General features: G+C 31.5%; 3 protein-coding genes across 4 annotated transcripts; 1 reads left to right on the top strand and 2 right to left on the bottom strand.

Annotated features, from left to right (window-relative positions):
• Positions 1–171: 171 nt before the first annotated feature.
• Positions 172–4,866, top strand: LOC125825949 (uncharacterized). Its single transcript, XM_049505237.1, has 6 exons — positions 172–230; positions 2,017–2,231; positions 2,321–2,460; positions 3,470–3,616; positions 3,747–3,806; positions 4,393–4,866. Exons 2-6 carry the CDS (start codon positions 2,054–2,056, stop codon positions 4,567–4,569), a joined length of 702 nt encoding a protein of 233 aa, XP_049361194.1. The 5' UTR covers positions 172–230; positions 2,017–2,053; the 3' UTR covers positions 4,570–4,866.
• Positions 4,867–5,716: 850 nt separating this feature from the next.
• On the bottom strand, positions 5,717–10,383 carry LOC125825951 (probable purine permease 6). Its single transcript, XM_049505240.1, has 2 exons — positions 10,282–10,383; positions 5,717–6,837 (listed from the first exon to the last, which is right to left on the bottom strand). The coding sequence occupies exons 1-2, from the start codon at positions 10,316–10,318 to the stop codon at positions 5,732–5,734; spliced, it is 1,143 nt and encodes a 380-aa protein (XP_049361197.1). The 5' UTR covers positions 10,319–10,383; the 3' UTR covers positions 5,717–5,731.
• Positions 10,384–17,907: 7,524 nt separating this feature from the next.
• LOC125826014 (protein REDUCED WALL ACETYLATION 4-like) lies at positions 17,908–26,651 on the bottom strand. Of its 2 annotated transcripts, none has more exons than XM_049505310.1 (16): positions 26,352–26,455; positions 24,014–24,105; positions 22,929–23,069; positions 22,789–22,845; positions 22,637–22,709; positions 21,689–21,847; positions 21,179–21,328; positions 20,798–21,053; positions 20,126–20,241; positions 19,947–20,033; positions 19,761–19,849; positions 19,500–19,562; positions 19,195–19,251; positions 18,511–18,607; positions 18,265–18,423; positions 17,908–18,154 (listed from the first exon to the last, which is right to left on the bottom strand). In XM_049505310.1, exons 1-15 carry the CDS (start codon positions 26,385–26,387, stop codon positions 18,268–18,270), a joined length of 1,629 nt encoding a protein of 542 aa, XP_049361267.1. In that variant the 5' UTR covers positions 26,388–26,455; the 3' UTR covers positions 17,908–18,154; positions 18,265–18,267. The 2 variants fall into 2 exon arrangements, with proteins under 2 accessions (XP_049361267.1, XP_049361268.1); XM_049505311.1 differs by having other exon boundaries at positions 18,025–18,154; positions 22,929–23,066; positions 26,352–26,651.
• Positions 26,652–27,436: the final 785 nt, after the last annotated feature.

Raw genomic sequence — 27,436 nt, 5'->3', positions numbered from 1 at the left:
TAAACCGTAGTTATGTATCCATAAATCATATCATTAAAATAAAATAAAAAAAATATATATAAACATAATATTTGGGCCAGTCGGGTTGATGTACTTGGGCCTTTATTCAAACTAAAGACCCAACTTCATTTAACCCGAATTTTTCACTACAGATTTCACAGATGCAAATTTGATGGATTTTGTGCTGAATTCCGATTGATTTTTCGCCGGCCGATTTGAAAAGACAGCAGGTTAGTTACAGATTTAGCTCTTTGTCTCGTCGAAGTTAATCTCTGTTTCATTGATTTTATGGGTATCAATTTTCTGAATTGGGTTTACAATTTTTATTTTATTTTGGTCCAAAATTTCAATTTTATGAATTGGGTTTGCAAAATTTTAAGTTTGTTCCCACTGTATAAAGAAAAGTTTCAATTTTTCGGAATTGGGTTTGTAAAATTTTGTTTTGTTCCCACCTTAATAAAGAGAGGTTTCAAATTTCATTTTTTTCTGAATTGAGTTTGCAAATTTTTTCATTTAGTTGCGATGTGTTAAGTTGATAATGGATTCAAGCTATGATGGTTGTGGTGATCTGCCTTTTAGTATTACTGAATACTGATTAGATTACTGAATATTTTTCTCGAAAAGAAATGACAAGTTGTGGTAGGAAATTGTAAGTGAAGTTACTAAGCTTCCCAAAAATCCAACCACGAGCACAAGAATAGTTGTGATGGAGTTAGCATTTGGCATGAGCAAAAATAAAATGAAAAAAAGGGTTGTATACAGTGTTACTAATAGTAGATGTTGAAGAAGCCTTGTATACGAAGGCAAAGAGAGAAGATAAGAAGGCATGGCTTTTGGTAAATTTAAGGATGTAGGAAGGTGGGAGGGGGAGAGAAATATTTAAGCTAGCATGACTGAGAGAAGAGGGATTTGGGTCCGATGTTTGTAAGGTGTCTGTTTATTTGATTAACGGAGGCAGCACAGACTACAGTGGGGAGAACCATGAGGTTTTAGACTCTAAAAAAATACTAGGCGAATTCTTTCTATCTGCCCTAACTTTGGTGGGCAGAGTTACTCGGTACTTGTGCTGATGGGAGGTACTCCCTCCGTCCACAATTAATTGTCATGGTTTCCTTTTTTAGAGTCAAACAATAAGAACTTTGACCATCATTTTACGATGTATATTTTCATCATATTGATATGCAAAAAAATGCAACTTATAGTACTTTTCATATAGTTTTTGAATATCTAATTTTTTTTTAAAAAAAATCGAATTAATGTAATTTAATTTAACTTTAAAAATTAGTCAAATTGACTTTCGAAAAGCGCAACATGACAAATAAAAGTGGACAGAGGGAGTAGCAGGTATCTAGTGGAATTAGTGGAGGTGCACATAAGTTGGCCCGGACACCACCGTCATAAAAAAAAAAGGAGCTACTAATTTTAAAGAACTAATTTCCTTGAAGGCAAATTATTGAAAAATATTTGAATTAAATTAGTCTAATATAGCATAATGAATAACGAGTATTTATAATGCCGATCCCTAGTGTCTTTTTTTAGTTTTTATTTGAAGGAATAGCTTATTGATTGACATGAAATGTTCACGACAAGTATTCTAGATTTGGGATGAAAAGTTTGAAGTCATATACCAAATCCTTCTATCGATACTGTGGATTTTAATTTTAGACCTTTCAAATAAATTGATCAGTAATAACCATAAAATCCTAATCTCTACTCAAACAGACATTTGAGTTGATGTTTGTATGTAAAGTGACTTTGATAGTTATTATCTCCTGTAACTAATAGTTGTATAGTCTATCAAGGCAGTTAACCATAGAGACTGGTCTGTGTTATGCATAACTATTCAAGCTTTTCATTTAGGCTTTGTAAACAAAACATATCTAATCAATACTCATCTTGTATAATCGGTATTTGAATTTTCATTTGAAGCATGCCTCAGGTTAATGAAATGAATATCATTTACCTTTATAAGGTTGTGCTTTGGAACTTATGCTGATTGCTTGAAATGTAATTCAGGATCTCTGTCTTCAGCTGAGGTGCAGAGCTTCTTGTAATGGAGAAGGGGGATTTTTGCATCTCCACTATGGCATCATCAAATATCGCAGTTCTATTAACTATTGGTGTCATCACTGTACTTGTGATACGAATTGTTTATGTTATTAATAGGAGCAGAAAGCCGCTTCACTCCAAATCACCACGATCCCTCAGTACTCTTATTGTTCTGGGTTCAGGTCTAGTTTTATCTGTGATAGTTTTTCTTCTGTTTTACTGCCTTTTGCTTATACTCGTTCTAAATCTTTTAAGTTCAACTATAATGTAGGTGGTCACACAGCAGAAATGTTAAACTTATTATATGTCCTTCAAACAGAGAGGTTTAAGCTGAGGTATTATATTGCCGCTGCTACTGATAATATGAGTCTCCAAAAAGCTCATGTGTTTGAGGATTCCTTGCTCGGTAAGGTATAGTACATCAGTTTAATTTATTTGTTGGTTTTTCTTTCCCCCTTTTAATCAGACAATAATATGTCAGAAAAACGACGAATGGAGTAGTGTGTGGTTTCTTGTGTCTATGTCTCTATGAACCAAGAGAGGATAACATTTTTGCATTAGCTGTTAACACATTATTCTTGTGACTTCTCTCAACACCTTTATCAGTTTTGGATAAGGCTTCTAAGTTTCCTTTTGGATCTTAACACCTCGTTCACTGTGTCCAAATATTTGATTGCCTTTGTTGTTAAGTGACTAATATATCCATCAGTCACTCAGGTCCATCATTGTTCCTAATTGCTTGCTCATGCAGTTCAATGTGAAATGTTAGACTTCGCTTTTTCTACTGGTAGAGGTGTAAAAGTGCCAAACCTGTATGTTCAACATCAGGTGGCAATTTTCAGGAAGTTTGGCTTGAATATCATTGTAACCTAAAGATCTCTCCAAATCAAAATGTGTTGCTTCTTGTAGAGTCTAATCTTAGAACTTGTAGACTGGCAGTCCTTATCTTTTACAAATATATCAAAAACAAAGATTCATAGAAGGCCCAAACGCCAATTTGTGCATCCAGTATGGTAAATCACATGATTTCTCATAAGATCAAAAGAATTTTAGAAAATCAAATTATGTATCTCAATGCATCAAACAATCGGTAAACCAAGTCTTTTTACTTATTATTTGCAGTAAGAGATGAAAAATGTTTGTGCAGATGTGTTCCCTGTATAAATGTTGGGAACATTTAGCTATAAGTTGTCTGCATACAACTGTGTGTACCTTGCTTTTCGCCTCTGAGATTAAACCGTAGTCTGTATGTTCTTTCAGATTGTCTATCTTAGGTTTGGAGGGGTGTTCATTATCTTCTAGTTGTTTAGAGTATTTGAAATACATTTGCAACACCACAGAAGCGCCCTCTTCTCCCCGAACTGATCATGATATTCTATTCTTTTATTGGCTATATTAATAGGACTACCTCTTATTCTAGGAAGCGCTCAAGGAAGTAGGGGGGGCTGAATTCATGCAGATATATCGAAGTCGAGAGGTTGGTCAATCGTATATAACCTCAGTTGGAACCACATTGGTTGCAATTGCACATGCGTTGTGGTTAATGATCAAGATCAGACCTCAAGTGGTATCAGACAAACCTCTCATATTACCTTTTACTCCCCTCCCCTTTGAAATTGAAATTATCAATCTGCAGATACTTTTTCCTTTATATATCCTGGTCTTCTGATTTATCTATATTTGGTACTTTGTCTCAGATTCTGTGCAATGGCCCTGGAACGTGTATTCCACTATGTGTAATTGCCTTCCTTTTCAAGGTTTGTTTATTAGAGAGTAATTTTTTGTTCTTTTAACTTATTTGTATAGTCAAGTTGGATGCTAGAATACTGATTACATGCAGAATATCTCTGTTACGTCCATTCATGTATTTTCAACTATCTTGCTTGGACTCTTAAAACTGCTGACAGTTGCATGTTGGATCCTCCAAAAGTATAGTGTATTTCGGAGTATTCGACTGAGGTGATGCCACATTTTTGGAGTGTCCTAGCAACATAGATTTCAAAGTGTATAGGACGACAACAACTTGGACCATTTTGTCTATTCCTTGTCGGTTCATAAATATTTGCCTCGACTTATCATGGCATGATGTTGTTGAGAACTCTTATCCTCTAAAATGCCTTGAGCTTATTTGGTTTCATGGCCTCTCCAAGCTTATTTGGCACCATCCCTTTAAAAAAAATATGAACAAACCTAACAAAAGGAGGAAGAAAACAAGTCAATGAATCAAAAGAGAGCACTTGACTACTCACAGTCACATTGATATCGAACTTGCAAACACTTTTAGTTTCTTATGATCCTTCAAGGTGACATTTGAGGTGCTAATTAAAAGTTCAATTGCTTCAGGTTTTGGGAATTAGGTGGTCATCGATTTTCTATGTTGAGAGTATTGCAAGAGTCAGGAAGCTGTCGTTAAGCGGTTTGCTTCTTTACAAGCTACACATGGCAGATCAGTTATTCGTGCAATGGCCGCAACTAAAAGAGATGTATCCGCGAGCTCATTATGTTGGTCGTCTTATGTAATCTATCAGTTTCTGATCTATTATAGTGAGGTACGTAGTACTCGAGCTCTGTTGATGCGTTTGAAGAGTTCTACAAATGGATGTAAAGGGTCTTCGTTTGAAAGAGAATATTATTGTTATCTTCTTGAGGCAAGGAAAGAAATTAATGATCATTTCGAAGTGATTGGCACCATTGTTGTTGTTTTTGTATCATATAGGTAACTTGCTAAGTTAAAGATTCCAGAGAGAGTTAACAAATACAAGTGTATTTAAGTTCCACTTTTCCAAAGTTTTATACATGAGTAAACCTTTTGACATATTTTATTATGAATTTAGACTGGAAGCTCATTACTAGTTGTTGTTGTTGCTAGATGAAACATTCTTGGCAATCAACTTAGTGGCAAAGTTGTCTCCATGTGACTTGTAGGTCACGGGTTCGAGCTGTGGAATCCTCCGTTGTTACTTGTGTCAGGTAAACTGCCTATGTCATTCACACCTCGGGATGTAGACCTTTCTTGGACCTACAAGTCACGGATTTGAACCGTGAAATCACCCTTTAGATACTTGTGTCAGGGTAGGCTGCCTACCTCCCCCCAATCGGTACTTGCCTATGTCAGAGATGTAGTCCTTTCTTGGAAGTTGGACCTACAAGTCACGGATTTGAGCAGTAAAATCACATGTTTGCATATTGCATTCATAGTTCATAAAACTAACTAGGTGAAACATAAATATAACATAGGGATTATTACATGAATAGCTGGATGTGTGAGCTTATTCATATTATTGGCTTTAACTCATAGCGACATTAAACAACTTTATAAAATAAAACTACCTTAAAGGGACTAGGGGACATTTTGAGAAGTAAAGAAAAATATTGATTTATTGTAAGTCGCAAAGTAATCTTGCTGTCATGATCCACTTGGATTTAATCCCATTCAACATTTCTATCCAACTTATAGGAAGTACTCAACAATATATCAAATAAGGCCATTTATCCAGTACCAAATTGAAAGGGCCCAATAAGAACTTTTTATTTCAACTTGAATATATACATAATTGATCACATTTATATGTACACCTCTTGAAAAGTTGACAAAAAAACATAATTTACAATAGAATATTACACAAGAGTGGATTTACTCAGTGCATACCAAAAGAGTTGTGGCTGCGAGTTTCTCCGGGGTTCAACTAGAGGAAACTTCTCTAGAGTTTTGTTCTATTAATTCTTCCTTGGCCTCCACATGATTGAGATATTGTTGATAAATTTGTGAACCAAATCCCCAAAAGGCTAAAAACATAACCACCAACTTCAAACCTTTAATCTTATCATGAAGAAAAATCACAGCAAAAAATGGAGTAATTGGAGCCCATAAATTGTTAAAAACATTGGACATTAGGGGGTTGACTTTAAAAACTAGCCCAATTGAAGCCACAACATTTAATTGACATGAAATGGCTATAAAAGACAAGATGACTACATAAGATAATTTCCCTAATTGGTATTTTTCCATCTCCATGATTAAATTCTTCCAATCTCCACTTATAAAAAAACCTAGTAGGATCACTATACTTGCAACTAGGGTTTGGTAAATTGACATCTCTAAAATATCTATGAACTTCCTACCCTTTATTATTTTTCGATACGTAAAATCGGTTAAAGAAAGCACTAAGGAATACGTCACGGACCCACCAATCGTAGAAAAAAACCCTAGCAAAAACTTTCCACTAGACGTTTCCCCAGACTCATTATAATTATGAACCACCAGAATGACCGAGGCAGCTGTTACAAGAACTACAGAGTTTACTATAGCTGGGGTGAACTTCTGTGCATTGTGGAATAAAGAGAAGATAACAGTGAACCCTAGTCGAGTGGTACCAGTGAGAGAGTACGTTGAGACTTGAAGGTACTTTAGACTGACCGAGTTGAAAACACTAACCCCACCAAGTAGCACACCTAGAACAACATAAACTAAAAAGATTATGCAAATATGGGGTTCTTGATTTCCTTTAATCACCTCAATTTGGATATTATTTTTGAGTGAGATATAGTATAGGAAAGGAAGAAGAATTGGGAACCCTGCGTTTTGCACTAATGAGACTAACCATATACTTTTACCACCTTTGGTAAAATATGTTTTAACCAATAGTGTTGTTACTACTTCTCCAATTAGAGTAAAAAGGGTAAAAATGGCAACTTGGTACCACCATTTATGCTTAGCAAAGTAGGAACAAGAATGAGTTGATCCACTTGATTCAATGTTGGAATTTTCATCCTCACATATTTCTTCATCTATCAAAAAGAAAAAAAGTAAAATGAATAAATAAGATAATGTTTAATAAATAAGCCATAGTTGTCTAAAAAGACGAGTTTAAGTTATATATTCCGTCAGTTTAAGGAAATTATAAAAGATGAGGTCACCAAATATTGTAAAAATTCTTCACAATGACATGTATATAACTCATATCATGAAAATAATTCTAACTAAACCAATGAGATGATAGTCGCAAATTAAAGCAAAAGTGTTTTGTTTACTAGTATTGAAACTTACTTTAAGGACTAGAAAAGCTTACAACACAAGTAATAGCGCGAAGTGCAATAATAAAGTAAGCTTTTGAAAAGTTACAATACAAGTTATAGAGCAAAACATAACGGGGCAGAAGTGACTTAAGGATTTAACTTATATACACTTATTCATATATTGTTACAAGTTATTTATCATATTTTACGGATTAGATCATGTTAATTATTAGAAATATTACATGTAACTAAAAGAACCCCCAACTTAAACATGCTTTAGTTTTCTAAAACAAGCTTAATTTTTAACAAAATGGCATTTATTCCCAAATAAAAAATTACATTAAAAGCTACTTCAAAATAATTTAAGAATTGGTTTGTGGAAAGCTTTTGGAGAATGTGTTTTCTTCATTTTATTGTTTGGATTAAACAAATCAGCACACCCCTACCCACTACACCTACTCCACTATAATTTGCTTTTAATTCTTGTCTCCTTTACTTTATAGTTTATATATAAAATCAAGGATCTATGGGAAATAATTTTTTGCTTCGTAAAGATAAGGATATATAATTACACTGAGTAATTTGAAAAAAGTAAAATTTATGTGTATCTTAGTTCTTACTACTATATTGAGAAATAGAACTAATAACTATTTTCGAAGGATCCTGACTTATTATTTTCTGTCTATATATAATGAATTATCATTGCCTTTTTTTTTACCCTACAATTATTGTCTCTTTTTTGGCTACTTTCTCAAAATGTGGCTCTACCATATAGCAAAGGTCTCAATTTTAATCGTCACCTAAGATGTCATTTTAGGAAAAAGCTTATAATATAAATATATAATATGACAAAAGAAGAAAAGATATTTGGAAGCAAATAAAAGCACACCAATTATCACCTGACATCTACAAATAATAGATTTTTTTTTTAAATAACTGTCTGCTATTAGATCAAGGGAGGATGTATCAGTTACGAGTTCAATTGAATCCATAATTTTTATGTTTATATAAGAATTATTAAATTATAATAAATAGTGGATGTGAACTCATAACTTTAAAAATATACTAACATATTTGATGAATTTTGAAAGATTGAATTTATAAAACTTAAATTCTGAATTCATTTTTGTGCTTAATAAATACTGACTTGATCAATTTAAATTTGCACCATATAAGATTCAATAAAAAGGAGTGCTCAATAACGTGAAATCCTCGTTGTTCATTGTTTTGAGATAATTATTTAGTAACTGAAACCCCCCACCCCTCCCTCCTTTTTTTTCTTGCAATTTATGAATCTTTATACTACGATTCAGAAATCACTTTTGAGCAAATTAATAATCTTGTGAGAAAATATTAGTTCATAGTCTAAAAAGCATATCAAAAGACAATAGTGTTTTATCAATCCAAAAATTTATATTTGGAGAACTTTAGAAATAGGAACAAAACATAAATAGTGGCCTAAGAAGGAATATTTGCATAAATCAAATTTCTCGATCACAATTTTTTTATTTATTCCTACGTGTTGAATTTGAGACTTCTAATTAAAGAATTAAGTTCTTGTTTTAGTCGGTTTCAAAAAATATAATAGTTTAAACAATTTTTTTACTTTTTTAAATTTATCATTAATGACGTGTTCTACTAACCATACAAATATCGACAAAGTTTGAGAATTAAAAATTTAAACAACTTTCAATTGAACAATAAATTATATAATTAAGCACGTTGTCATATAAAGTCAAGAATAGAAGGAATATTTTATTTTATTTTTAATTTTGAAAAACAACAACCTAAGAGGATTAATTGTCAAATCATTTTTATAAAAGAAAAAAAATATATAATTAAGAAAAATAAAATTAAGCTTGAGTGTAATAAACTCAAGCTTCATAATTGACATTTGAACCTCTCACAACCACGGGCGGAGGCAATTATTTAGTCATGAAAATTCAAATAATTTTAAAATGGAAAAAGACTCAAATATATTATCGAACTTTGAGAAAAGACTCATTTATGTCATTTGTTAAAAAATTTAGCTCGTCTATGTCATTTTTGTTTGAGAAAAAAGGTTCATTCATGCCATAATTTGTTAACTAAAATGGCATAGATGAGCCAAACTTTTAACGGATGACATAGATGAATCTTTTCTCAAAGTTTGATGATATATTTGAGCCTTTTCCCTTTTAAAAAATTATTTAATTAATAACGTGATCGAATCATAGTTGACCACGTGTACAAAATGATTTACAAAATGAAACTGTTTTCAATTAACAAATAATGACATAGATGAGCCAAACTTTTAACGGATAACATAAATGAGCATTTTCTGAAAGTTCGATGGTATATTTGAGTATTTTCCCTTTCAAAAATACTATAGCTTTTACACTAAAAATCTTGAATCTGTCTCTATCCACACCTACTCACTCTCGCTCTAGATTATATATAAATATTTTTGAAACAATATTTTCTACACATATTTTCTTATCAAACATATAAAAAATAAGTATTAAAAAAATATCTTTCTTTTAAGAAAAAACATTATCCTCAAAAAAAAAAACAGTCATCCCAAAAACACCCTTAACATAATGGCAAACATTACCATATCTGCAGCCGAAATATCAAAGGAAATTCCTATCTAACAAACAAACCTCCACACCATTATTTATATCCAATGAATGAAACCATATTATGTTTTTTTCCGTTCTGATGTTCGATACTCGTATTAAAGTCTAATTGATTCAAATTCAAACTATATAAGGTTTTTTTATGGGGAAAATACTCACTAACAAGAATTTTTTTTTCATAACTAGGACTTGAACATGAAAACTATAATTGAATTAAAGATGAACGGACCTTAAGCACTCCCTATTTTTTCATAACGAGGAGTAGAACCTGAGACCTCTAATTAAAGGTGGAAGAAGCTCAAGCGCTTCCAAGAAGAATTTTTTTACATAATCAAAACACGAATTGGAAACATCTGATTAAAGGTGGAGGAACCTCAAGTGATCCGCAACATTTTTTTTTACATAATCAGGACTCGAATCAAAGACATCTCATTAACGGTGGACGAACCTTAAACGATCCTAACATAAATAAAATTCATAACGAAGGCTCGAATCTCAAATTCAAGAACTCTAATTAAAGATGAAGAGAGAGAGAAGTGAAAATTTCAAAATTAGGAGAAAATAAATAAAGAAAAATTGAGAATAGATAGATACTAACTTGGGATATCTAAGAGGTTTTGTTGAACTTCTTCCATAGAGTTATATTCTTTTGCTTTATTGGCTGGAAATTTTGTGAAATAGATTTTGTTTTTCCCAAAATAGGGAAGAAACATGTAATATGTTGTTGATATGCAGAGTGAGAAGAATGAAAGAAAAAGACTTTAGAGTATAATGATATAATAAATTATAAGTTGCCGTGCACTTCACTTATAACCTTTTTAAAAAAAAATAGAAATACTCTGATACACAAAACATCTCATATCAATATAGATTTGAGAATATAAACAATCTATTTTAATAAAATAAAAAAATTAGTGATTATTTTCACGATTCGTAGTTTGAAATCATGAACTATAGGTCACATAAAAATAATTTTATAGTTACTTCAAGCCTTTCATTCACTTATAATAAGCTACTCCCTCTGTTTCAATTTAATTTACTTGTTTTAGTGTCTTTTTTTGTTTGCTAAAAAGGAATATCTATTTGCTTTTTTAGTATTTCTTTAATTTCAATTTTCATGTACAAAGATTTTATTTACTTTTTAAAATTTTATATCAAGTTAGAATCAGACAAATAAATTAAAACGAAAGAAAAATTATTCTTATATGATAAAATGAAAGATAAATTAAAGTCAAGTCTGTCCAGCTGATGACTTTTATGATCACATGAATTAGATGTTACTAAACTCTTTATTGTAAAAATAATAAGTATGAGTAATTGCTCACACTTATTAATTTTAATTTAATTAATTTAGCCACTTTTTTTATATTTTTAAATTTTGAGAAATACTGTCTCAGTTTATTAACTTTGCTTGATATAGTGGAAATAAATGAGAACTTTTTCATTAAAAAAAATTTAAATATTTTGTAACATTTTTATTATAGCTACCAATTTTTTGAAATTTGTGGGATCGAAAATATATTTTTAAGACTTTATTTTCAACACTCAAATTTAAATTTCTCTAATTAAAATATTTTTTTTTTAATCATTTCATCAGATCGCTAACTGATATATATTATTATTATTATTACTATATAAGAAGAGCGAATAAGCGCACTCTTCTCTGTCAACACGTGTGCTTACGTGAAAATACAATCAATTTAAGGGTTATTTTTGTCATTCTATGCTTTACTTTACATAAGCGTTGAGTACCTCAATACTACGAAATCAGTTAATAGCCTCCACGTGGACCGGACGATGAAGGTACTTGCGTAAATAAATCAAAATAGAGGGTTGCTTTATGGTATTTCGTACTTTTCAAACTTGAAAAATGATTGTACTTTCCTGCTTCATAAATGTACTTCCTTTTTGTTGGACACAAAAACCATTTGCTATTTTTCCTCTTTTACGGCTAGCTTTAATTGTGTGGGCCCTATTATTACTTTTGTACACCATTTCATTTTTCCTTGCATTGTTCTTATATTTTATTATTTCCAATTTCTATCCTCCAGGGATCTTTGAATATTATTTATTAATTCATTCATTCATTGATAAATTATTTATATTGTTTCTTGGATTTTAATTGTTTCATCCATTTTTTTTTTGCACGAAGTGTTAAATATGAAGAATATTTTTAAATTTTGTAATCTTAAATTTAAAATATATCACATATATTAAAGTAAAAAGTATGTCTAATTTTATTTATAGATACGCTATGTAAAAAAATTAAAATTAAGAAGTAATTTTCTTTTTTAGGTGAAGTAAAAAAAAACATGTTCAAATAAATTGATACGGAAGGAGTCATATTTAAAAAATAGAATAAATATGTGATATTATTAGAAAGAGCTTTAATATATATATTTTAAAAATTATTTTGTCTTCCGTATATTATTTTGTGCATATATGTGGAATTTTAAAGCTTTTAACATTTTAATATAGAAATATGATTATTTGAGAATTTTAGTACTTTCTTCATTTAAATTTTTCCTTCTTTTTCTTTTAATTTGTTCTATATTTAAAAATTACATAAAAGTACTTAAAATTACAATGTAATAATATAAAATATTAAAAAAAACATAATTGAAAATCATAAAAGAAATTTTATTGACTCTTTAATTCCATATTGAAACAAAAGAAGTTTGTTTGAAAATAACATAAAAAGTAATGTAAATTAAAGTAAAATAACAACTAAAAATATTTAAGAATCATATAAGAAATTTAGTTGACTTTCGCAAAAGTACCTACCTCACATAAAATGAAAGAGAAAGAGTAACATATATTATTTGAAAATGATATAAGAAGTGCTATAAATCACAATAAATTAACAACTTCAAAATATATTTAACAAAATCACATACAAAAAATTATATAACTCTCCAAATTTCATCGGTGTCACATAAATTGAAACAAAGAACTACTCCCAATTTATGTGACTTACTTTCCTTTTTAGTCAATCCCAAAAGAATGTCACATTTCTATATTAAGTAACAATTTGACTATAAAATATTTATTTTACTCTTAATGAAATAATTTGCAGTCATACAAATTTATATAATTCATTTTGGACCACAAGTTTTAAAAGTCTTCATTTCTTTCTTAAATTTCGTGGCGAATCAAACTACCTCACATAAAATGAGACGGAGGAAGTAATATATATTGGGCCCGCGCTGGCGCGGGAACCTAATATCTAGTATTATAATAAGTGTCAAATTTTCTTAGACAGAGACAATACGAATTAAAGAGTAATTTCCCTGGATAGTCACCCATGTTTGGGAAATTACCTAGGAGTATCACTTATGTTTGTTTTAGGACCACAATATCACCCAATTTTACCTCTTTTCCTCAAAATATACTTGACAAAAAAAAATATTATCTCTCTCCTAATAGGATGCCATGTCACATTATTCCTTTTTTATTATTAACATTTTTTAAAATTCTTTAAAAACATTATATCCTTTATAGTTTGACAATGTGGTTACCTTATTACTCTAATGAATTAAAATATCAACAAAAAGGGAGTCCGAATCTAAAAGGGTCATTTTTTTCCTTCAAAAAACAAGGGTACATCAAAAAAAAAAATAACCAAAAGGGCAAAATCCCTTCTAACGGATCGATTTTCTTCTGACAAAAATTGACGCCGTTCCGTTAAAAGAAATAAAAATCGCTGCATTTGGCAACGATTTTCTCAAAAAAAAAATCATTATTTCTTTAAAATCGCTGCTATAGCAGCGTTTTTATAAAAAAAAAAAAATTAAAAGTGAAATCGCTGCTATAGCAGTGATTTTTTGTTAAGGAATTTTAAAAATAACATAAAGAACAAGTTTTAAATTACATAAATTTCCGGCGGCAACCATTTATAAAAAATACAAATTTTTTAAAGAAAAAATCGTTGCCGAAGCAGCGATTTTCAGTTTTCATTTTCATTTAAATCGTTGAAAGGGTAAAGATTTTTTAAAAAAAAAACTTTTTATGAAAATCGCTGGCTTCAGTTTTAATTTTAATTAAATTCTTTGCAAGGGTAGGATTTTATTTTAAAAAAAATATAATTTCTTAAACAAAATTGCTGCTATAGCAGTGATTTAACTTCAAAACCTTTTTTTAAAAATTTCCTAAACAAAATAGCTGCTATAGCAGCGATTTTGCTTTTAATTTTTTTTTATATAAAAACACTGTTATAGCAGCGATTTTAAAGAAAAAATATGAGAATTTCTTTTAGCGAAGTGGCGTCAATTTTTGTCAGAACAAAATCGCTCCATCAGGAGAGATTTTACCCTTTTGGTTATTTTTTTTTTTGATGTGCCCTTTTTGTTTTTTAAAGAAAAAAAGTTGCACTTTTGTCTCCGGACTCAACAAAAAGGTGTCATTGCCCATTAGTGCCCATATAAAAACATTATCTCGCTTGAAAAATCGGAGGAAGCCACATATTTTCTTGAAGAATCGGAGTAGCTCATATTTGGATTTGCCGCCTAATTCCCTAGAACTAGGGTAGAAATTTTTGGGCTATGTAATTTTGTTTTACTAGGTAATATGGGTTGCCTAAATTTTTTTAAAAAAAATGTTAATAATGAAAAAGGAATAATGTGACATGACATCCTATTAGGATAGAGATAATGTTTTTTTTGTGTAAGTATATTTTGAGGAAAAGAGGTAAAGTTGGGTGATATTGTGGTCCTAAAACAAACATAAGTAATATTCCAAGGTAATTTCTCAAACATGGGTGACTATCCAGGGAAATTACTCCAAATTAAATTCATCTTGCCATAGGGGCCCTCGTTGATTTATTTATTTTCACTTTATTTATGGCAAAAGATTAAAGAGAAAAAAAATTGTCGGTGTGATGGAAATAATTTTTTGGATTTTTTTTTTTATGAAATTATTTTCTGGTGTTTTATTGGTGTGAAAAACATATTTTTCTTAATAATGTGTGCATGCAACGCATGCATTAAACCTCTCTATAATGTGATCTTTCATGGTAACATTTGACCATAATGACAAATTTTCTTTGAAATCAATTTTTTTAATATTATGTTATATTATAGATTTTCTGTAACAATTCTTTTTTTTTTTTTATAATACCTAAAAACTAAAAAGAATCCGGATAAATGAAGATGTTATAACAAAGTTTGACGGTATATAAAACTAATAATAAGATAGTCCAAGAAAAGAAAACAACTTCCATTTATAATACAAAAAGAGTTATTTTCTCCCTTTTAAATAAATATGTTTCTGAGGTTAGAGTGAATGACATATATGCTCTAGGTTTTGGACGGATATATGCTCTAGTTTCATTTTTAAATAGTACAAATCTAAAATAGTCGAATATCAATACGAATATTAAACCTCAAAAAAATATCACATTCATGCAATTAAAAAAATGTGATATCATATACAAGACGTAAGAAATCTAAACGTAGGGAAAACGATGTTTCATTTTTGTCAACTTTGATTAATTAGGATAAGTAGATATTAAGTTTTTAATTACTTGCAAGATATGTCTTTTAAAGAAACCTAGTATGATTTGACTCTTTCTTCTTTTTAATTAAGTAAATATTTTTATATTAATGCTTATTAATTAAGTGGTTTACGATTAAGTGAGAGCAAAGACAAATAGTTGACTTGGATTTAAATTATTATGTAATATAAGGCAATCGTACGAATATGGATTAGTCCAATTGGTATATACCAAATATTGAATGAAAATAAAAAACATAAAATAATGACACCAAGCCAATCTTAATTAGTCATATCAGTAAATATTTAATAATCGACTTTTAGCAAAATGATTTGGTGCATAATGTGGTCACAAGTGCAAAATTACACAATATCTATACTGATGAAAGATGATAGTTAATTCATAAAATTAATTGAGGTACATACAAATTATTTGAACATCGTGATTATTTTTAAAAAAAAATATATGATGTCTTAATTGTCCTTGTCCTCCCTAAACGACTTTCTTGTTATCTATGTACTATGTTATAGTAGTTTCTTGCAAGAAACATCCACCTATATTTTATACTTATAATTAAGAAAGTTTGACGTAGCACAAAAGATGTATTGATCGATATTTTTGAAAGGTGAAAATTTATGAGCATTCAATATTTATACAAATTCGATAAATACATAACATATATTTTAACTTACATTCTTATTAGTAAACGATAGTTAATTACTATACATTTTAACCTTAATAGTTGACTTAATCAATGATAAAATAATAAGATTTTGATTTTGACCAAATCATACTGTTTATAGCTAGTATACTTATTGACATTAAATTCAATAGAATTTTTTATTTTTTTTGTGTTAATAATTGAACCAAATTGTTGGGAGACTTAGGTTCCAAAGAACTCTTATTTTTAATACATGCTCTTCTTACTTATCCACTTTTGCCTCTTGCTTGTTTTCTATGAGTTAATGCTATTTTCAAACTTTGAGTATGAAAAAATATTTTGCTATAGAATACTAATTTTTAGTAAATATTATTTGTCATAATTTGACATTTTTAATTTGAATTTAATTTTAAACTTTTGCCTCTTGCTTGTTTCCTCATTGTTAATTTTTCTTTTCCTTTTTATTATTTTATATATTAAATTTATTGATCTGATTAATTAAGATTATATTTATTAGGTTCTCTAAGGAGTAAAATGTTTCCCTCGAATGTTTCTGATATTTTAAAACTCAAATTCAAGACTTTGATTTAATAATCACAATTATTTCACCTTGCATTTTGAAGTTACTTATCAGGAATAAGGTTTAAGGATTTGTATCAAAGCTATCAAATAATTTCGTTTTTATTCGTATATATTGAGAAAATTACTAAATACTTAAAATCATTATAAAATTCATAAAATTTAAAATCAAAATCCACCTCTAAAAAACTCATAAATTATTCATGAAAGTAAGTGTTGTCATATAATTGTATTTAAATGATTAGGTATCAGAGAGTTTATCTCAAACAATAGTACATGTATGTTTATTATTTTAATTTTTAATAAGAAACACTAGAACATGTTTTTTCTATCAACAGAAAATAGCACTTTAGATTAAAATATGTTATCTTGATATTGTTCTATCTTTCCACCAACAAGTTGTTTTTTATATGTATCACTTGATTAGATAGTCTATTCGAATAGTCTCTATCTTATAAGGTAAGAATAAGACTATAAAACATACACGAAAAATACTTAAACTATGACATTCTTATTTCATTCACCAAAATGTTAAAATTGAGATGTCAATAATAAAATTGCTTCGAGTACTGCTAACTAGGCCTTTGAGGCCTGACCTGGCCAAGTTAGGGGCAAGAGTCGGTTGACTAATTTTCGTAAAACGCTTAAAATCTTGAATACCTATTTCGTGACATAATAATTATGAAAAAAGAGACTATGCATAACGACTTATTATACGACAATGAGTACATTGTCTCTACTGGCTAACATCACTTTTTTGGAGTTTCTTGGTGACGACACAGAAATTCAAGATTATCTCAGATTTTTGCGTATAATAGTTCATGACTTTTTCGGAATATGACTGACCGACTCCTCTTGACCCCAAATTGTGTACGTCCATGCGAAAAACCTAGTGTGATATCTCATTGTTTCTCAAGAATTGACGTTACGTTCTTTTGAGTTTCCAAAGTCACAAAATAAAAAAAAAATCAAAATTATTTCAAATTTTCATGTGTATTAATTCATGAATTATTTGAAATATTACTGAACGACTCCATTTGAACCCAAATTTTATGGATTCATTCGTCACAACCTTTGAACGATACCAATTCCCTTTACAGGATCGACATCACTTTTTTTAGGAGTTTCAGGGTCAAGTATCAAGAAATCAAGATTATTTATGTTTCTTTACAATATGACTGACTGACTCCATTTGACCTCAAATTTTCGTTGACAAAACATTATGAAGAGTTGCAACAAAAGAAATCGAAATACGAGAAGAATGACACTACCTATCATGAGAGTTCAAAGTTCAAAACCAAATTCAGACTGAAGATCAAGATTTGCATTTCCAATTAATAAATCAAGTCTGTTGAATGGAGAAACAACTACATTCCCAGATTTTCTCATGTTCATTTACATGAAGAAAAAAAAAATACTGATCATCAAAAGGAAAAACGAAAAAGAAAAGGAACGAATACACGTGGTGATCGATGACACTATACACCAACTGGGAAATTCTTTGTTTTCAACTATCATAACTTGATAAATGCAAGTGACACTACACAAAACTGTTGGAAAAACTTACTTACACAACCTGTGGCTGGGCTGGGCGCCCATGATCTGTATCCCCATCAAAGAATTGAATTCTATTAGCACTTCAGTTCCACATTGATCCTTTAACTTTGTAGCATTCTCTATTATCGTGTCATCTGGGCCTTTTGCTATATTGCCAAAATGAAGCAGTCCAGATAAATGGTTCTACAAGAACAAATTAACGCGCAAAGTTAGTATGTGCTTCAAGATTAGTAGTTTTTCTGAATTTTAGGATGTTGTGCATAGCAAATAGGAAAATAGGATGACAAACTTACTCATTAATGAGGGATTTGAATAAGAATAAAGGAAATGCTGTATAAACACACAGAAATCGCGACACCAGCAATAAAGTTGTGGAGCAGCTTCTGATTGTCTCTTGTGGGTACGAAAACGGATTTGAGTGTGTTGGTTAGTTCAAAAAGCCTACATGATAGCTGCAATAAGCAAACAATGTTTAGATAGAACCCAGGAGGAGAAAAAATGGTTTACAACTCAAAATTGAAAAGAGTATATATGCTTACCAGAACATAAATTGCTGTAGTCAACATGAAATTAAGCATAGGGTAGCCCGGGATAAACGAAAGGAGCCATTTAGGCTGTCCATTCGGCATATTTGATCTACACATAAAAGTCAGAAAGTAATAAGTCCTCGTAGCATGCAAGTTCAAAAAAAAAAAAAAAAGTTCTCGTAGCATGTTGCTAACGTCCATGTATAATAAACTAACAATTGATAGAATGGAGAAAAGTAGGTTGCCGTTGGCTGGACGGATGGATGCTAAACAACAAATTAGTTTGAAATTTGGATCAGTATCAAATTACTGACAGATGAAGAGATCAAGGATTTTTTCACATCTTTCACTCACAGATGCCAAAATTGAACAGAACAGTAGATACAGGTTTCAACCTAATCTAAAAACTTTCACGGTTCGGAGATGTTATCATGTTAATTTAAATATCATTTCTACATGATGCCATAACCATAAGAGTTGTCGCCATTTGCCAGGAGGTTATGGGTTAAAAGCCGGTGAAACAACCTCTTGCAAAAATGCAAGGTAAGGTTGCATAAAAATAAACCAAATGTGGTCCGGCATTGCCTTGAACCCTGCGGATAGCAGGAGCTCACTGCTATGATGGCATATCAACAGGTCAAGATTGAACCGAGGGAGTAATTGTCAATCTTAAGAAGAAAATTGAAATGAACATACCTCAGCCAGATGTGGAACTGGGAGATGTAGGTTTCTAAGGTAATTTTCCCAAGCCACCTACAGTAACAGACCACAGTTAAACAAGGAGAAATCAAAGTAGATTCAACTTATTTAAAAGAACAAATAAAGATCTTTAATTCTGTAGAGCTTAACCGTTAGTATCAAAACTAAGTGAAGGACGATTTAAAAGCCACAAAAGCAAAAAAGGGAAGACATGATGGGGTAAAGACAAAAGACAGGAAAGGGAAGCATGATGTCCGGTGATTATAATTTATAAGGCGCTGCCTAGTGGTTTACAAACTTACGCAAAGAGTGTCAGAGAGAAATTCCGCAGCTCCTGAGTCAAATTACGCAAGCATATGTATACACTGTGAGGCAAAGAAAGCAAATGAGAAAAGCAATACAAGAAATCAGGAAACAAACTTCGGTTGAGTACATTATAGGCAAGCAGGGAGCTTTTCGACTGTTAGTTCTTCACTAAATCAAACAAACAGCAGTAATTTACATTAGTATAAGTTTCGTGTAAAATCAACAGATAAAGAGAATTAGAAATGTTAAATACATACGTAATAGGAATCCATGATGTGTAGGGGTGGAGTTTGTTGTAAGCTGTCTTGTCCAGCTTGTATATGTATTCAAACCACAAGTACCCGATCTGAGGAATACAATGTCCCAATGACAAACTTCATAAACTAAGAAGATAATTTGCAACACCTGATTTAACTGATCTGATGAACTTAAATGCAACTCACAATTAAAGTTACTGCACAGATGGATGACTTAATTGTCCGTCTCCGCTTTGATTCAGACTCCTCCAGTTTCTCCATCCACTTCTCAACCTAAAAGGACAAGATACTGCAAGCTTCAGTCCCATGGAAGAGTGAAAGAAAAGTGGGACAAAGAACGAAAACGCAAAGCTCTTTTGAATTACATTTGGGTGAAAATAGGCATATATCATGCCAATAATCCATATATAGCGGTCAAGCCCAGATCTAAAATGCCATTCATGCAGTCGAGGGAGATCCGGCTTGGCTGGATCAGTATAGCCTACAATTGTGAAAAGAAGAAAACAAGGATCAGATGACAGTGCTTAAGCCGCATCTATAAATTAAAAAACAAAATCCAGGATATCTTTTTGAATAAGTACTTTACAAAAAACAAAATCCAGGATATCTTTTTGAAAAAGTACTTTACAATTCATGCTACCTCAATAGGATACCAAGATACTCTATTACAAAAACAATACCTGAACCTAAAATAAGCACCTTTGAGCATGACACTAGTCAACATTTAGTTCCACATAGTGATGGATCCCATCAAGCCAACAATCTTATGCCACAAGAATCTCAAACCATATCTACTTCCATTTTTTTGTTATATCTACTTCCAAATTATTTATCACAAAGACATAGTTTAAAAAATTCTGATGCCAAAAACTCAAAGCCAGTATAATATTTCCTTAAGAGTAGAGAGGAATGTTCATATAAACATAGTTGAACTGACTTTGAGACTAAAGCCAACAGTTTTCCAGCATGCAGAGTATTTAAGAATTTATAGTGATTGTGGACAGAAACAAAATGTATGAGAATACAGAGTAACTAACCTAACATAAAGGCGAAAGGACCCCAAAGAAATTCGAACACCCCAGGAATCTCCCAAACCAAGATAACCACAACAAAGCACAAAAGAAACTTCAAAGCCATCACTGATTTTATCTCGTTGTATTTGTGACCAATGCCAAGGGCCCCATAAACCATCAGGGTAAAAAGTGTGTGCATCGGGCAGATGTAATACAGCATGTAGTCATTGTTGAGAACAATACAGCAAAATATTACAAAAAAATTCAGCCTCCACATCATCTGCATAAACGACAAAATGTTCACTATTAACAGTTCACAGAGAAAATGGATATGTGAGATTCAACTCTAAACTGAAGTTTTCCTATATAAAACAGTGATTAAGTACAACCAAAACCTAATGTTACCTGAGCAAACCGAGCTAGACTAAAATCCTTTCTTATGTAATAATAGGAGAAGTTCCCAAAACCAGTCATCCATACATACGCAGCAATGAAAATCCTAATTGCATTGTATATCTCTGTTGCAGCAAAATAATGATAAATCAAAAAGAGAACCTGTTACAGAAAAAAGATAGAGTGAGTCAATATAGAAAGAGCACAAATAAATCTCTACAGGGAGTAACAGTGTTTAAATGAGATTTTGAGATATTTCCTCTGTTCAGGAGGTGCAGTTTTGAGATACATCAACAAATGAATATTACACATCGCAAAAGAAGTTGCATCATTCACACAGACATACTAACACAAATTACTGGGAGGTAGTAAAATAAACATGCAGCTATATTAGTGCACAAGATAACTGGAGAAAAAAACACCATAAAGAAAGTATTGCGAAAAGAATCCATGTAAACCAGATTTATGTTATTCTAAAATGAAGCATGAATAGGTGAAGGGAAATATGACACAAAAACTTGCCTGCATCCATCCCTTCCACTCCTCTGTCTGATGGCGGTTAAGATAAAGTATTGATTTGCCAGAAAATGCTGATTTGTCATTATGTTTCTTGAGAGAAGTCATTGCCGAAACTATGATCAGAAGAATATACAGAAAGATGAAGAGATCACGATTGTAGCTCTGTTCAAAGAAAACATCACGCAAAAACCTGTTACAGAGTGCTGGTCGTCTCATGGATGATAAAAAAAAATCTTAGAGGTCTCAGCAATGTGTTTCACATACAAACAAAAGTTGCAGCAACACAGAGATATTCGAAGATCAAGTCCAATAGAACTAGTCCACTATCACAGTTCATATTTGCCCTTCCATACCCACATAATTACGGGGAAGGGGGTAACAGAAGGTATAGACATTGAAAATAAATTATCCATAATGTAAATGATTACTTGCTTGTAAAGAATTTAAACATGAAAAAATTTAGTAAGACAATTACAGTTCGCCACAAGAACAATCATCAACTTTGAGAATCAGATAATCCAATCCTATGAAAAGGAATAAGGTTTAGACACAAGCATGCTTATCATATGCTAGTGTATTGTACCAATACTTTACAGCAAAGTTTGTTATACATGACCTAAACTTAGAAGACAACACGATAAAATTATGTTATAGAAGATGCAATTCCAACAGTTCAATCAAGACAACAAGGTTCAGGAGTTCATGATGCACACAGAAGAATCTGAAGTAACAAGTCATTTTGTCTGAACTGGCTTAGCATATACTTCATATGAATATGTAAAGCCCTGGTTATTCGATTGCACCTCAAAGTGCTTGTATGCGCTTATTCCATAAGGTGATCCAATAGTTGTTATGATGCAAACAGACTTACAATTAGAAACAGATATCACACAGCACGACCTTAGCAAATCAAATCTGTATACATTGTTACAGGAAGAGAAGATCACACACCTTAGTAGAATCTGCAAAGAGATTTGTACGGTCACAGAGATAATAATAAAACAGGATTCCCCCAAATTCAGATCTGTATGAGATCATAAGAAGGATTTTAAAATTAGATGAGAAACTATATGCGCCATATTCAAAATATCCAAGTGACTCACATTGCTCTTAGAGTTGCTCGATTTTCTAGCAAAAATGCATCCTCCATTGTTAAAAACCTACAAATATGTGGAAAATGCTAAGGAAAGATTCATGAACTTAGAAAGTAGAATGTTCAGTAAATTGAATGTAGCACACTGACCTAATTATGTTTGTTTTTACCGATGAACTTGACAACTTCACAGATGCAGATTTTGACAGACCTCCTTCCAGTAAGACAGCTCGATCTTCTTCCTTGGTTGTTGAGATCTCAAGTTCATCCAGATTATTATCTGAATGACTGCTGGCATGAAAAATTCAACCACATAAATAAAACACTTCAAAGCAGATTAAGCAATATCCCTGGATAAATTATCGCCTACACAAAACAATCTTTACAGTGCTTAAAATCAAGATCCCCAAAGAAACTTTTTGTCCTTAATTAAAAATTCAATTTTGCACAGGCATAAGATAGATGCTTCAATTTCAAGAAGTTCACTCTTTTTAACATAATAACAAGAACAGTAGTAGCGATAATTACACAGACAGTCAGTTTTTCTATTTTTTTGGTATATTACTTGTATACAAACTGGAGTCGAGGGTCTATTAGAAACAGCCTCACTACCTCCACAAGGTAGGGGCAAGGTTTGCGCACACACCACCCTCCCCCGACCCCACTTGTGGGATTACACTGGATGTGTTGTTGTTATACTTGTGTATGGACGAGTTTGACCCAAGCATTAATGAAATATCTAATTAAAAATGATATAACATAGCATTCATATTCCACATACACTATTTTCAACATTGTTGACTCTATATTATCCACCAACATTTTGTAGCAAATGCATAACATAACATTTGTTTGCGTTATCTAGACGAGAATTGCTCACACATTAAATCCAATTCTGCTTTTTTAAAATAAAGCCATTAGATAGGATTTGGCAAGCGACTTAAAGGAAGCGCACAAATGCTACAACTGTCTTTTCCATAGTAGACTCAGGCACAGAAATAGACCAATTACTTAAAAAAAAAAAATTTTAAAAGTTTTATCTTCAAGCATTGTGTTTCCTCCTATTAAGCATATCAAAAGAATAGCAGCCTATTTTTGATTCATACCATGATAATATCTTTCAACAATTTTATTGCACTTAGCATGTCTCAGAAAATCTAGCTGCAACATGAGGATATATGAGTTTTCAGTTTTTTCCTTTTTCTTTTGGATTGCGAATGGATGGATTAACTTACACTTTAAAGGGGAACAACCACTTCTTGTACTCCAACCACTCAGCATATATCCATGCGATGAGGACAGGTATATATCCAAGCAAAAATGACACCTGAGACATGACAAGGGTAGGCCTCAGTAGATATCTACGCAAGATTTCCTCAAGAGCAAAACAAATAAAGCAAAACAAGATGTTCCACATTGCAGCAGCAGTACAGGTGCATTGAAACCTTCAAATGCAGGTACATGCTAGTCCAAACAAACTGTGAAAGAAAAATCCAGAATGACCAAATTCCACAATATGCAGATAGCACCTTCTTTCTGACACCCAAACCTTAATCCAACACAAGGCAACTTAACCCAAAAGGAAATGTAAGGAAAAGAGCACTCTGAAAATTTGCAAATGAGATATGATCTTATTGGATGTCACAAATGAGAAATCTGAGATTCAGTATCGCTATATAATTGTAACTGTGTCTGCCATAAAGTAAAACAATATACATTGTCATAAATCAGACATCAAGCACCTACTTCAACTTTTATTCTATGCGATGTCAAGAATTCATTTAAGGAGTGCTAAACGCTTTTCCTAGCAGAGGAAAGTTGTTAAAAGGCTTATATCTAGCCAACAATTGTATAATCCTGCACAACATGATCAATTCACACATACCTCAAACATATCTATTCACTACCTATGTGAGTTACTCGCCCAAATTTCCCTTAGAATCACACAGATAGATAAACCTGAAAGTTTTCAGGTACCAAAGTGAATAAAAACCTACATTATTAACCTGAAAATTAAAAAAAAAATGCAAAAAATTTTTTATGACAAAGGAAACCCGCACTAGGCAAACCCGATGCGATTAGCTCAACCCAGAAGGCAAACCCCTTCCTTTTGCTGGCAAGGTGTTTTGAACTTGAGACCTCCAACAATTTTTGAAGATCCAAAAGTTGCTCAAGTTGATGAGGAGTCATTTCTAAAGAGTGATCTTGCAAGACAACTCCATTCCTTGTAAAGAAACCTCCAGCATTACATTCTCCCAATTAACTCGGTTTGAATTTCTTTTGCATAGATGAGAGAAAGATGAGACCTATAGTTGGAACCCGAGTCTACTTATTGTTAATGATTGTTAACCCTTTGTCATTTTTAGCAGAGTCCACTTATTATTTTTGGCATGCCCTTTGCTCCCCTGGAAGAGAGTCCAGGACTAATCTTTAAGCAACTAATCCGTAAGGAAAATCAACCTCCCCCATAAAAGCACCAACTAGTGAACGATGACAGACTGGATCAAAGTCTATGAGGAAAATCTTTTTCCTTCAAAGAAATGACCAGCACAGAGAATGTACATAACACAAGCTGAACTCGTATGTCGTCAGCAGTTGACAATCAAGCCTAGGCAGTTAACGCACAGTTTTTTTCACTCAGAATTCAAACCCTACCTATGTTGTAAGATTAGGAGCTAATTAGCCTGCTCTGAAGTCAAGCTCTACTAGTAAGAATCAAAACATGAACAACGTGATGAAAACAACAAATCCATATGGCAATTGTATAGAATTGCTTGTACTTTCAAATCAAGTAAGTTCTTCACAACAAACTATAAAAGTCGTCCAGTGATAAACACGAGCAAGAACGTAAAAAATCTAATATGTTTAAATTTCACACAGCTCAGATCAGCTTATCTCACTGATCTGAAATATCAAAATTCTGCATTTTCCTTTTGATAATTGTGGTGTTCAGGCCAACTTTCACGCCCCTCAACTAATCCCATACCTACAACCTCCCATCAACAACATGTACCAGGTAACTCTATCCACTAAGGCTAGAACAAAAATAGAAAGAAATCACCTACTATTTTAGTTTGAACCTTAGACCTCATAATCTCAAAGATCTAATATCAAAATTCCTTTTTTTTTTGGATAACTGTGGTATCCAGACTAGCTTTCACCTACGTTTGAACCTTAGTCCTCATAATCTCACTGATCTAATATCAAAATTCTGCATTTTCTTCCAGACAACTGTAGTGTCCGTGTCAACTTTCACACACCTCAACTAATTTCATACCTCTCACCTCCAATCAACAACACCTACCACGTAACTCCATCCATCTACACTCGAACAAATAAAAAGAAATCACCTCGTAATTTTTTATCTCCTCTAGGTTTAAACCTCACACCTCATAGTTCTAAACACACTTCATTGATCACTACACCACACACCACACCCATTCATGCTAATTCTCCACATTTTAACTCATAACATGTTCCAGTTACACTTCAAACACTCGAAAAAACTCACTTTTTCATCAATACCTCAACAAAAATCATTATATCAACAGCAAACTAAAACAAAAAGCTCACCTGTCCTGGCGTTACAGGTCCAGAAACCGCCGGCATTTTCAAAAATCGTCAACTACGAAACAGAAACAATACCTCACCAAATCCAATCAAATCCGAATCAAAATTCAATTGTTCAACAATATATGTATATAATTCATATACAAAATCGAACGTATCATCAATATGTATATATTTACGAGAAGGATGAATTTATATATAAGAAGAAGATTTGAAATGAGCAGTTATAGAAATGGTGAAGAAGAAGAGATCTGAAGCAATGAAGGTTGGAAAAACGACGTCGTTTTGATCGATTGCTTCATCAATTGATAATTATTAGTGAGGTTTTTCGGAAGAGACGTCTCTATATTGGGTAGTTAGTAAAGTTTGGTACCTATTTTGTCCCTCGATATCCGATATTTATATTGAGGTTTAATTTAATTTAAATTTACATATCGTAATATCTATTTTTGGAAGGGGTTCTCTTATCGTATTTTTATAATATAAATAAAGATTTACATGATGTTTAATAAATTGCATTGATCAATAATCAAGAAGAAATGTTGAGTATAATAGCATGTTAAAAGTTCTTTTTTTTTGTTAGTGTTATTGACACGCTAACTAATTTGAATTTATATTATATAAAATCTATTAAAAAGGATATTCTTTACTCCTATTAATTATTTTTTTTCTCTACTGGCTTAAGTAGGACATCTTATTCATTTCAACAAATTTCTTTGATGGGGCAAAGTTTATATATTATTAGTGTATAACTCAAGTTCAAAATGTATATTTATATAATTATATTACTTATAAAGTAATTACATGTAAATTATAACGATCGTATGATAAGCATTAATATAAAATGATAACTAACTTGTATTTAATAAGAACGTATATGCATTTGATATTTATAAAAATTCAATGAACATGTGTTATATGTCTTCACATACATTGTTATTAATCAAATATGATTAACTAATACATATTTTAGTTTTAATTTATTATTTAATAGTAATGAATTAATATGATTTGATAAAATCATGGAATATGAATAAATTTCTAATGAGACAGATGATTTTGGATTATGGCCAAGTGCATTGTGATTA

Source organism: Solanum verrucosum, unplaced genomic scaffold (assembly GCF_900185275.1).
Source record: "Solanum verrucosum unplaced genomic scaffold, falcon-dt-bn FXZP01000161.1, whole genome shotgun sequence".
In the NCBI taxonomy this organism is placed as follows: domain Eukaryota; kingdom Viridiplantae; phylum Streptophyta; class Magnoliopsida; order Solanales; family Solanaceae; genus Solanum; species Solanum verrucosum.
Note: the sequence above shows the minus strand (reverse complement) of the source record. Positions and strands in the feature narration are given on the sequence as shown.